Source organism: Podarcis muralis, chromosome 5 (genome assembly GCF_964188315.1).
Source record: "Podarcis muralis chromosome 5, rPodMur119.hap1.1, whole genome shotgun sequence".
Taxonomy (NCBI): domain Eukaryota; kingdom Metazoa; phylum Chordata; class Lepidosauria; order Squamata; family Lacertidae; genus Podarcis; species Podarcis muralis.
Window position 1 is genome coordinate 26,260,719 of NC_135659.1, and position 13,385 is coordinate 26,274,103.

Sequence of the window (13,385 nt, forward strand, 5' to 3'; positions counted from 1 at the left end):
CCCAGGGCCTCCCTGAGGAGCGGCGGTGGCGGTGGCCGAGCCCGCCCCTCTCCCAGCCTCCATCGCGGCTGCCCGCCTTCCTCCTCCTCCTCCTCTCCCAATTCCCATCCCCAAGCAAGGCGGAGCTGGAGATTGAACCTTCGGCTGCCGCTACCGCCGCCACCTCTCCGCCCGTCTCCCAGGCGCCCGAAGCGAGACTGCCACCCCCTTCCCTCCCGGTGCTAATTTCGAGGGGGCGACGCGGGGGCAGCAAACAAGGGGCGGCGGGGGTCGCGCCTTCTCCGGCGGCAGCAGCAGCGGTAGCCGAAGCCGCAGCAGCGCCCTGACGAGAAGCGCCACAAAGGAGCGCCAGCGGCGGCGGAGCTTTGCGCCGCCTGCGGAGTCGCCATGAGCTGGGGCACGGAGCTGTGGGTGAGTAGTCCGCCCTTGCATTGTGTCTGGTGGTTGGGGGGGGGGTCGGGTCCACGCTCGGAGGGAAGAAAAAAAGAGGGAGGACGGCTTCGTTTGGGGGGGGGGCGCTCCTTTGGGGAGGCGCCGTGCCCGGGGATGCGCGCGGGTGGTCGGGGCGCCTTTGTTGGAGGAAGTGTTGTGGGGAAGCGCCCGAGGGGGGTAATGGGTACTGAGGGGAAGCGAGTGGGGTTTTTTGGGGGGTCGGGTCGGGGAATTTCCCCTGGATAGGCGAGCAGAGGGCTGGGAAAGGGGTGGGGGGACGCCACACAAATCCTCATTTGTAATTTTCTTGGTGGAGGCGACCCCCTTATTCCTCTTCCACCCCAATCTCCCCTGCTGGCGTGTAAAGCGGGGTGCCCCTCATTTCAGGACCCTGGGAGCGGTGAAAGGCGGTGAGACCCCCGCATCGGCGCCCCCCCTCCTCCTCTATGGGCGGTGCGTGGGTTGCTCTGGTTTACTTGCCATGCAGGGTCTCTCCCCCCCCCCTTCTCTTTCTCTGTCTTCTTTCTTAAACAAAGGAAAGGTGTTCGGACACAAGCCAGCAGTGGCACATTGAATGCACGGCTTGGTGAGATAAGCCGGTGGCTCTGCGCGCAGTTTGTGTATGTAGCGAGCCCCTCCCCTCCCTCCCCCCCCCCCCCGCTTAAGAAAATAAAGGTGAAAATGACTTTCAGGTTTGATTGCTTCCCTTTGGTGTGAGTCAGCTGCGCCTTGGATCCTGCTTGAAGAGTTTCAGACAATACTGGGCCACTAGGGAAGGGCTACGACGAGAAAGCGATGTGCTGGGGGGGGGGGGGAGTCGAAAAATACGAGGCGAGGGGCTTTTGCTGAGGGCGCTGCAAGCTCCGTTTGGAAGACAAGTTGCAGATCTAGCCTTTATTTGCGTTCATTCGAACTCTAGGGCTAAAGTCAGAGGAATTGCAGTCTTATTGTTGATGCAGGTCAGGCAGGCAGGTCTGAGTCACTGGGAAACCCATATATTAACATTCTAAGACGCTGCTCCTTGGTGCAGAAAATTTTGTGCATAGTACTACACTGCTTTCTGACAAATCCTTGGGTGGGTCGAGAAGCAAGCAAGCGGCTCGTTTTGCTGTTCAGGAGCACGCAGTTTCCTTTCTTGAAAATCTCATTAGTTAGAGCTTCCTGATTGCTACAAGGGTAGGAAAGCCAAGGTAAAAACAGCTCCAAGGATCCAACAACATGACATAGTGCCTAAGGCACCAGCTGCCACTGGTCCGTTGTACAGATGAGCACTCCCTCTGTTGGTTCAATAAGTGGAAGGAGGCTCATGGTGAACATTTGAGGTTGGGGAAATAATTTTGAAGCCCAATTCTGAACCATATAGTGGCTGGTGCATGACAGTCTTTGACTAATAAAAATGACGTAGGACTATTAAAAATAGGTTTTTGTTGTGTGTATGGGCTATCAGCAAGCCCTGTCATTCAGTGGTTATGCTTGGCTCTAGCTTAAGGGGTACTTTGTGATGTTGGCTTCAGTAGACTACAGAGATTTTCCCGTCACCATCTGCATTATATTACAATAAGCATTTTTACAAAATTTAGTATTACATCAAGTGTTTATACACACCGTTAGCAAAATAAGGACACAGAAATACTGTATAGTCATACCTCGGAAGTAGAACGGAAGTCCGTTCGACTTCCAAAACGTTTAGAAACCAAGGCGCACGTTTAGAAACCAAGCTCCTGCAGGCAATCGGAAGCTGAGTCAGACGTTCTGGTTCCCAAGAATGTTCACAAATCGGAACACTCACTTCCGGGTTTGCGGCGTTTCGGAGCGAAAACGTTCAAGTTGCAAGAGTAAGCTTCTTAACATTTTATAGCCTGTTGGTGTCATGTCAGGTTATAGTGTTTTCGAACCTGTTGGTTTGAAAATAAAATACATATTTTATGTGTATGCAGGCAGCAGCAATAAAGCTTGAAATGTGTCTGTTCATAACCCCTCGTTTTGAGGGATAGGTAAAGGAATCAGGCTAAGCATTTAGAGGGACGTGGGTGGCGCTATGGGTTAAACCACAGAGCCTAGGACTTGCTGATCAGAAGGTCGGCGGTTCGAATCCCCGCAACGGGGTGAGCTCCCGTTGCTCGGTCCCTGCTCCTGCCAACCTAGCAGTTCAAAAGCACGTCAAAGTGCAAGTAGATAAATAGTTACCGCTCCGGCGGGAAGGTAAATGGTGTTTCCGTGCGCTGCTCTGGTTCACCAGAAGCGGCTTAGTCATGCTGGCCACATGACCCGGAAGCTGTACGCCGGCTCCCTCGGCCAATAAAGCGAGATGAGCGCCGCAACCCCAGAGTTGGTCACGACTGGACCTAATGATCAGGGGCCCCTTTACCTTTAAGCATTTAGAATATGGCAAGCAAATCTGCAATCCTAACCCTGTTTGGGAGTTAGCTGCAATGAACTCAATAGGAGTTGCTTCTGATTGATTACAGTCTGAATGACTGGATTCTGCCATTATATGCTACTTGAAGTAGCCCTAGGTATCATCTTTTTTCTGTGTGTCTTTGTGTGTACCTGACTGCAGTATAGTACATAGTGGCAGGCTTTATTCAGAAGAAACAGTGCAAAACATGCACTGTATGCTTTTGTTCTTTACTATGTCATTTACCAGATTTTTCAGGTTTTCTTATCGTTTTCTCATTTTCTTGTTTTTCTGGATGTAAAGCTGACCTGGAAAATCCTTTGAAGACACAAATAAAAAACCTGAACTTTCAGTGCATTCTAAAACACTTGGTTTTTTCTTAAAATTAGGCCTACATTTATTCCTTGACTTTCTGTATGAAATAAACCTAAGCCTATGTCTTTTAAATTGCCGGAAACACAATGCTTACCCTTCCTCCTGTTGACTTGGTGCCATTTGTTTCAGGTTGTCAGACCCTCTTGACCTGTGTAGCTGATCTGCTGATATGTTCCTTTCTAAAACCCTGTCCTGTCTTGTTCTATGCCTCCTGAGTCGTAACAGCTTCTGAAGGAAAAAGTGTGCCATTTCTCTGTCAATATATATTGCTAGTGGGCAGTAGTGCAAGTAGCTGCTGCTTCTTTTTCTTTGGCGATCACTTTTAGCCGAGTAAGATTGTCTTCCATAAACACGGTTTTAACAATGAGTCCGTGAGTGACTGTGGAGGCCAATTCTGGATCCACACGCCCTTCCACAGTGGGGACATTGGTTTCCGGGCGGAAGTTGATCACGGTGAGGGTTTGCCAAGCGTGCCTTCCTTTTAGCACCTTTCTCCCTTTCATCCTGGGTTTGAGTGTCTTCAAAGCCCATGACACCTTTGGTAAAGGCTGTTCTCCAATTGGAGCGCTCGCAGGCCAGTGTTTCTCAGTTGTTGGTGTTTATACTACATTTTTAAAAGATTTGCCTTGAGAGAGTCTTTGAACCTCTTTTATTGACCACCGGCATTATGCTTTCCATTTTTTAGTTCGGAATAGAGTACAGTGGTACCTCGGGTTACATACGCTTCAGGTTACAGACTCCGTTAACCCAGAAATATTGCTTCAGGTTAAGAACTTTGCTTCAGGATGAGAACAGAAATTGTGCTCCGGCGGCGCAGCAGCAGGAGGAGGCCCCATTAGCTAAAGTGGTGCTTCAGGTTAAGAACAGTTTCAGGTTAAGTACGGACCTCCGGAATGAATTAAGTACTTAACCCGAGGTACCACTGTAGTTGCTTTGAAAGACGATCATAAGTAGCACTACTATTCCGGCATATGCAGTATTAATTGGAACCAGAGAAGAAGAGTTTGGATTTAATATCCCGCCTTTCACTCCCCTTCAGGAGTCTCAAAGCGGCTAACAATCTCCTTTCCCTTCCTCCCCCACAACAAACACTCTGTGAGGTGAGTGGGGCTGAGAGACTTCAAAGAAGTGTGACTGGCCCAAGGTCACCCAGCAGCTGCATGTGGAGGAGCGGAGACGCGAACCCGGTTCCCCAGATTACGTGACTACCGCTCTTAACCACTACACCACACTGGCATTCTTCTGCACAACCAGTAGAAATGAGCGTTTATTTACACTTGTATTATTTTTATTTATCACCTACTCTTCACCTGTTATGGTCCCAGGGTAGGTCACAACAATTTAAAATGCATCATTAGAAACAGTTTGAAAACTTAAGCAATCACAAAAAAATAGGGTGGGTCCTGAAGATATGTACCTCAAGTACCAGAGGCCAGGGTAAATGAAGCCTTTATAGTAGAAAGCAGTATTGAATCTGCTAGGTGAGTTTAAAGGTAAAGGTAAAGGTACCCCTGCCCGTACGGGCCAGTCTTGACAGACTCTAGGGTTGTGCGCCCATCTCACTCTAGAGGCCGGGGGCCAGCGCTGTCCGGAGACACTTCCGGGTCACGTGGCCAGCGTGACAAGCTGCATCTGGCGAGCCAGAGCCTCACACGGAAACGCTGTTTACCTTCCCGCTAGTAAGCGGTCCCTATTTATCTACTTGCACCCGGGAGTGCTTTCGAACTGCTAGGTTGGCAGGCGCTGGGACTGAACGACGGGAGCGCACCCCGCCGCGGGGATTCGAACCGCTGACCTTTCGATCGGCAAGCCCTAGGCGCTGAGGCTTTTACCCACAGCGCCACCCGCGTCCCCCTAGGTGAGTTTATCATCTGTAATATCACCCGCCGACTGCAGATTTCTCCTGCTGCCAGTGCCACTGCTGCTTTTGTGTACAGTGGTACCTTGGAAGTCGAACAGAATCCGTTCCGGAAGTCTGTTCGACTTCCAAAATGTTCAGAAATCAAGGCGCAGCTTCCGATTGGCTGCAGGAAGTTGCGAACGCTGCGGGTTGCGAATGTGCTTCCTGCATGGATCACGTTCGCAACCCGAGCATACTAGAATATGGAGTACTGGCCTTAGCTGGAAGCAACCATAGCTGGAAATACTTGTGCCTTATGTGACAGTTTTGGAACCACCTGAGTTCCTAGCCTGCTTCTTCCATGTTCCAGCACAATGGAGTTATAGTAAAAACTTTCCACCCATATTAACCACTGAACCCTTGTGTACTGGCCAAAGATTGAGACTTCTGGCAAAACATGTCATCTTTGATCTAATTTATATCATGGTAACATTTAGTCTTTAGCCCTGAAGACAGTTGCATTAGCAGGTGTGTCTCATTAATTTATGATGGAGATCAGCATGTGTATCTGGGACAGTATTGGAGCTCTAAAGGCCCTCTGCAGAGTAAAGAAGAGAACTGGTATGTAAAAGTAATAGCTTTTCTCAAGTCCTGCTATGAAAATTGTAGAATTGTGGAGTTGGAGGACCATGGGGGTCATCTAGTCCAACCCCCTGAAACATGGGGCTCTCTTTTGCCCAACGTGGGGCTCTTCCGCTGCTCCAACACTTTTATGGGAGATGAACAAGAAAAAATCCGCTGTGCACCTGAGAATTAGGATTAGCTCCTGTTTGCACAAATAATGATGAATTAGACATTTGAAGGATTGCAGATTTTGATAACATTGATGGCAAAGGAAGACATGTCATGAATTGTGGTGGCAGACAAGCTTTCAACCTGGCTTGTCTTTAAATAACTGTCTAGGATGTGATTGCAATGAGAACTAACAAATTTCAATTTGTATCTGTATTTCTAATAGTATATGTTATTGTATATCTATTGTAGATTAGTGGGGTTTTTTGTTTTAAAAGCACTTTACGAATTTGTTCTTCTGGCTATACTTTGTGCCTCATAACATTACTTATAAAACAAGTGCTTCATGTGTAAGGATTTACACTGTGTGCTCATAATACTTAGATATTTTTGTATCTTTTGATACAGAATTGGAGTCTGGCAAGTTCAAAAAATGATAATGACACACTTCACAGCTGACCTTTGGAAAGCTATAAATCTCTTTCCTTAGCTTTATAGTGCAGGAAAATGGCTTCAAGGCTTCTTTTGAGATGTGTGTCCCCACAGATTATAGGCACTCCCTGAAATGGCTTGATCTCTGGTGTGTTGTAAATAATAATAATAATAATAATAATAATAATAATAATAATAATAATATAATTTATTATTTGTACCCCGCCCATCTGGGCGGCTTCCAGCAAAGATGAAAGATACACTAAAATGTCACATATTAAAAACTTCCCTGAACAGGGCTGCATTCAGATGTCTTCTGAATGTCAGGTAGATGTTTATCGCTTTGACATCTGATGGGAGGGCGTTCCACAGGGCGGGCGCCACTACCGAGAAGGCCCTCTGCCTGGTTCCCTGTAACTTGGCCTCTCGCAGTGAGGGAACCGCCAGAAGGCCCTCGGAGCTGGATCTCAGTGTCCGGGCAGAACGATGGGGGAGGAGACGCTCCTTCAGATATACTGGACCAAGGCCGTTTAGGGCTTTAAAGGTCAGCACCAACACTTTGAATTGTGCTCGGAAACGTACTGGGAGCCAATGTAGGTCTTTCAAGACCGGTGTTATATTGTCTCGGCTTGCTTCCCCTCCCCCCATGACCATGTTTTTATTTTTGCTTTTTATGTACCAACAAATGATGTATATTCATTACCTCGATTTGACTACCTTATTTTGGGAGGAATTCAACTTTCCACCAGTGCAAGCATTTCAGCTTGCTAGACACAATGATCCCACCTCCTCTCCTGGCTCCCCCAACCAATGAGGGGGGGCAAGTGTGGGGAGGAGAGGGGGCAAAAGTTCTTGCACAGGGCTCCTGGTAACCGGACTTGTTACATGGATCCTGCGCTTTGTAATTAAACAAATGATTGAGAATTAGCTCAGAGGCTTAACACATTTATAGTGTATTAAAATGCACGCCTGCTCAAAAGTAAACCCCACTGATTTCTCAAGCAGTGTTAGAAATTAGCCAGGCGCCAGGTGCGTTTTGCAACTGGCACGGGTCCAATTGTGATGAGAGATGGAGATCTCCGGATGCGAGGTTGGGGACTGACATCTTCATCTGGCTGGTTCCTCCATCTTTCTTAAGCAGGTCTGCAGAACAGCTTATTTACTGCATGTAGATTCCCACCTTTTTCTCCAAGGTGTACATGGTTCAACCCCCCCCCCCCCAGTTAATCCCTATAACACCCCTGTGAGGAAGGTTCAGAGGCTGTGGCTGGGCCAGGGTCACCCTGTAAGCTTCACGACTGAGTGGAGATTTGAACCCTGACCTTGTCCAACACTAACCATTGCACCGCACTGCCTTCCTAGAGTTATTCTGCTCTGAGGCAGCTATATAAATTAAGTAGGTAAATAGGGTGAAAGCAAAATGCCACTTAAAAAAGGATCTGAAATATTTTCCTTGAAGCCTAAATTGGTTTTGTTATGTATTGTTCTATTTTTTTTTTTTTTTTTAAATATTTTATTAAGGATTTTCTTGTTTTACAGAAGTGTAGTGCCTCATATATATTTTTCCCCATGTAACATTTTTACAAATCCGTTTCATTTGTTGAGGCATTAGGGGGAGAAGAAAATAAAAATAAAAATAAAAAAAGGAGAGAAAAGAGAAAGGGGGGTGGAGAGAGGGAAGATGGATAAGGGTGGGATTGGGTGGCGGTGTTTCTATTATGTTTAATGTATGTAGAGTTTGGTGTCAGCGTGCTTGTGTTGTTCACTTGTGTTCCTTTGGTGGTGAGAGAGGTTGGGGTTGGCCTAGGGTGTGATTGTTTGCTTGTGATTGGCTGTGGTGATCTTTGTTTTCGTGTGTGAGTGAGGTGGGTGGGTGTTTTGGATCAGGTTAGCCATATTGATTTGTATGCTGTTGGTGGATTATTGTCATTGTCCTGTTGATGTATTGTTCTATTTGATGTTACAATGTGTTGCAAACCGCTTTGAGATTTTTTTTTTTTTAAATATAAAGCGGTGTAGAAATGAAAAATAATAATTAATGCCATTGCAAAAAAGGCACCTAGACATTCTTTGGCAGGGACCTTAACCTAGACTTAAGGTGACACAGCATCCTTTGTAAATCCTTTGTAAATTGCCTCCATGTTGGGGCATCTGAAAGGGTCCTGAAGAGACCCCTAAGGAATCCACCCTTGACTTGTAGCTTAACTTACATTTTACTAGTCCCCCCACCTCCCCGACAGTGTATTTGGAAAAGAAAAATGCAGCAACTGTAACTCTATCTATTAATTTCTTTTGGAATGCTCTCTTGTGCTTAAGAGTAGTAAGCTGTAATGGAATGTGGTTGTGGCAGATAGATTTCTCGGCCACGTATTGCAAAACGTTATGACTCTGGACTATGATGCAAGTTTTTTTGGTGTGTGTGTGTGTGTGTGCTCCTGAGTGAGTGCCTTTACCTTTTCAGCCGTGTTTCTTATTTATTTATTTCATGCGGATGCTTTAAGACTTGAGCTGATTCTTAGATAAGGGCTTTTTCCTCTGCAAGTTCCGTAATGGAACCGACTCCCTTTGCTTCAGTGCTGTGGATAGATAACAGAAAGCCCACAGAAATGTTACCAGTTTTCCTGCTCATACCGTAGAGGCAGCTTGAGTGACAGGTTAGGTGAGTTACTTGCCTGGAAGGAATTGTTATTGCCCACAGGTGAGTTGGCTAACTGTAATGCTACCTTACTCTAGAATGGCAAAGTTCGTTGAGGCATGAAAATGTAATGGGGGGAAAAGCAACTTACTAGGCCAATTGCTGTTCCAACTGAATTTTGTTTTACTTCACCCTGTTAGTCAATATTTTTCCAGCAGTTGTCTGAGTCCATGAACATGTGTTTCCAGGGAACGTGAATCACTGATCCTGAGGGTTTTTGTTTTTCTCTGTTAGTTAAATATTCCAGATTGACAGGGATATTCCAGTGGTTTTCAACCAAATTGTTCTAACTTATCTGCTGAAGTAAAAACTCTTCTCTTCAATTATAGTTTATCTAGCTCAGTAGTTCCCAGAACTGTTTGCTAAGTGGACATGGTATTATTTTTCAAAATAATACCATCTGTCCCCGTTTTTACTTTACTAAAACCACGTAGCTTCGTTATTTGCTTCTTTTTTTAAAAAGTTAGATTGTCTACACTTAACAACCCCCTGCTTCTTAAGAATTAAAATATTTCTGATAAGAAGCTACCTGTCAAAATATCTGGCATATTTGAGACCACTGAAGTGCAATTATTCCATCACAGCTGGGGGTGAAAGAATGAGGGAGGCTAATATCAAATTAAGCTTGAAACCATGGCATAGCGGAAACACAAATAATACATTCTGACAGTGGGATTTGTGAGCGTTGGCTGGGATCCAGAGGGCCACACAAAGTGTTCTGGATGTGCACTGAAGCTTTTCAAGCTCTTCCTCCACCATGATCACCCAAGCCCTTCGTATGCTCTGAAAAGCCAGTTCTGAATGCCAGGCAACCCACCTGAGCGGTTTTCATTGCATTGCGAAAAGTTGCATCCGGAAGAGGGGGGAATTAGCAATCCCTTCATGTCTAAGGAGGAGCCTAGGTGGTGGTTGTAATGGCTACTGCTCAATTTATTTATGCACCATTAAAATCGCATAATGGTTTACGGGATTAAAGCCAGTTCATCAAGTAAAATTATAAATGCTTAAACTGGCAGCAGCAACAGAGTATTTCCTGTAGGCACAAAGCAGCTTGATGGAGGTTGAGCACCCAGGTGGCTGTTCTCGTCCATGGGATCATAGAATTGTAATGTTGGAAAGAGACCCTGAGGATCATCTAGTCCCACCCCACCCCCCTCTGTCCCCTGCAATGCGGGAATATGCAGTTGTCCCATACTGGGGTTGAACCTGCAACCTTGGTGTCATCAGCACCATGCTATAGCCAGCTGAGCTAACCAGGCTATGCAGGTCCCTTTTAGAACTTTGTTGTGGCATGGATCAGCTAACTGGAGATAAAAACAGTGGGTTAGACAGAGGGACCTTGTTGCATTTCCATGCTGCGCAGCGCTAGCCCTTTCAGCATTGCACAGCAATGAAGTTGACCGGGGACAAGGACACGGTTCTCTTCCTCCACGGTCTGCTTAGTATTTCTGAGCTGTGTGTCAACTAAAGGGGAACCAAGTTTCTGTGTGTGAGAATGGGATGCGAGCTTCGGCTTCACCCACTTTGAGGTAAGCAGCCTCCAACCTCTTTCCCCTGGGAGAATGTGGCCATTGGTGGCTGTGGAGAGACTTTATCCCTCCTTCTTTAGTGTGCAATGAAACACCGTGTCTGTTCAGTTCCATGTTTCCAGGCTTTGATTCTGCAGTTGTGAGTATGTGGCCAGCAGTAGCAGTGGTTGGAATAGAGTGTGTGCACATTACCTGTTTGTGAGGTTTCGGGTCCATCAGCTTCCCCTCCCCTCCTCTTCTGCACCGCGCATGTTTACATTTGCACCATCTCTGTGGGAGACATTGGTACTAGCTGTTAAAATCATAGAATTGTAGAGTTGGAAGGGACCACAAAGCTAAAGAACCCATGACTCTGAGATTAATCTCAGCAGAGCTATCCATCCCAGTGAGAAAGCATTGTTCCACCACTGCAGTTTAGTGAAGACAGCATACACTTCAGAGAGAGGGAGACATGGGAGATACCCTGGTTACTTGCGCTTTGTCCTTCTGTCCACAGACGTGGGCAGATGCTGTTGGGGACTCGTGTCTGACAGTACACTTGAGGTGGTTTGGAGTTTGCAGTGTTCTCTTAATGTTTGTACGGAATGCTGTCTTTTAGTGCATAGTACCCTTTATCCAGTTTCAGTCACCAAAGTTTCCCCCTTCTGAGCTCTGCAGTATGCATAAGTTTAAGCTGCAGGCATATATAGCCCATGCTGTTCACACTGGCTGGAGCTAATGGGAATTCTAGGCCAAAACATTTGAATGGCACCAGATTTTTGCAGCGTCACATGCTGTTTATTAGTGAGCTCTGTTTGGTGCCTTGGCAGAAAGTTTGTGTACTCATCCTTTCGGGCAATTGTCATTTTTTCCAGCTCTATAAAATCTTGAAAAGGAGGGGGTGGGAACAGAAGGGTATAATTAAATGTGCGCCCTCCGTACTGACTTTTTTTGCCCAGTGCAATTGGTCCCCCAAAGTACAGAATCTTGGCTGATCTTTGTAGCTGTAGTTCCATCTATAATAAGTGTTGCTCAGCAGCAGCTGGGTGATCCTTGATGAAATGAAGGCTGTCAAACAGCAGTATTAGGCACAGGGCTCCTCACATTTCCAAACACCAAAATGGTACCTCATTAAAATAAAATAAAAAGTTTGGTAAATGAAATACGCTTTGTCAAATGCATAGATTTTCCATAACTCTGAAACGGGTGTGGAATCTGCAGTCCTCCAGATGTTATTGGATTGCAAATCCATCTCTCTGACTGTTGGCTATGCTGATTGGGATTGATGGGAGTTCGAGTCCAATATATGAAAGACTTCAGACCCCTGGATCTCTGTTCTCAAACACTGCTTACTTGCTCTTGTTTTGTATGCTGTGAAATCACACTGGGTATTATTGTTCTACGAATCAAACACTTCCTTTGTATGATACTCTCGTAAAAGACACATTGTAAAACATCAGCCATTGAAAATATTGTCTGTTTCAATAAACTGGTTTATTTTCTGGTACATAGTATTTGCTCTTTAACACTTACGCTTATCTGATATTTGCTGAAGAGAGAGGGAATGTGGCAGAGGTTTGGGCGCAACAAATAATGCTTCGTGAATGCTCCATTCAAACTCTAATGGATTTGCATGTTTCCACCATTGTGAGGCAAATTGCCAACTGCTAATAGAGGAGGCCATTGATAACTAAATTATAGATATATAAAGCACTCTCGAACATATTTATAGCATTAACTATTACATAAGTAATAAGACTAACTCTACGGTCTTTGTACTCTTGGCAGCTGCTACCCTGTTCTGATGCTGGCATAATGTAGTAACAGGGCTGTTCAGCCAGCAGCGGAGTCTACATCACTGCAATAGCTGCAGAAACCGCAATTTGCGCTGATAGCTAGTTCCACAATCCTGGGAAGTTCTATCACCAGTAGTTGAGCACAGTGTTGCATGCTGATTGCGCCCACATTACTGAGCAGAAAAGGCAAAGAGATCAGCAGCTACAACTACAATATACAGCTGTCTGCTGCTCAGTGGGAGAGGGCAACGTAAGAGGAAGTCTTGGGAGTCCTTTCACTGGAGGTGTAAATGTGTCCCCGGCAAAGCAAAGCCTATCCTGAGATGGTCCTGCCAGCACCGGTAATTTCAGGGCATGCATTTCATGGGTTTGAGTTTATTTGTCACTGTGCGCTTAAAGACCACATTCAAAAATGGACACATTGGCTGCAATGAGCACACACAGCGCCTGTGCTTGTAGGCTCCTTTAGTCTGTTCTATGCCTTGGGGACAAATGTATGAAAATGGGAAGCACACGTGTATTTGTGTGTGTGTATGTAGCTCTGTTTGAGTCTGTTTGAGTCTACAGAGTTTTACGTTGTGCTATTAATAAATCTTTGACTAGAACACCGTCTGTGTTCGACAAGCTTAAGCCTGTTTTAATCAATTGTACAAATACGTTAAATGTAAGCAACTCATCCTACAGTTGTTGTTGTTGGGTTTAATTGGTGGCAGCATAGTTAATATCACAGCAGTTGATTAAATATTAAACGGAACTTCTGGTTCAAGCGTTATGTATGCTGACTTAGCTCCACATTAAGAAATGGATCTGCTGTTCAAAATACATGATCGATACAAATTTGCTCAGCATGGATTAACGTACGACTTCCTTCTCTGTCAAACTTGTAGACATCTTCCAAAACAATGTTAAGATGGGCTGCCAAAGAGAGGCAGATGAGAACTCCCACTGTGAACCAGGAAAGTCTTAACACATTTAGATAAAATGGAAAAACTGATAGTTAACTGTGAGCATTAGAAGTCTGTGCTCTCCCACGTATTACTGAAATCTGTTGGATGGGAAATTAACCCTGTATCAATTGTGTCCACCAGGTTTCAAGATATAGCACCAAGTTAAATTT

The 13,385-nt window shown here is 45.6% G+C and overlaps 1 protein-coding gene across 3 annotated transcripts in view; it reads left to right on the plus strand.

The window, feature by feature from the left end:
- Nucleotides 1-13,385, plus strand: part of FNBP1L (formin binding protein 1 like) — a 79,430-nt gene continuing 66,045 nt past the window's right edge. Inside the window, exon 1 of one of the 3 annotated variants that reach the window (XM_028732709.2) lies at nt 1-411. In XM_028732709.2, the coding sequence (XP_028588542.1) occupies nt 388-411 (24 nt within the window). In that variant the 5' untranslated portion in view covers nt 1-387. The remainder of the gene's footprint in view (nt 412-13,385) is intronic. The other 2 variants (XM_028732705.2, XM_028732706.2) reach the window with 2 other exon arrangements.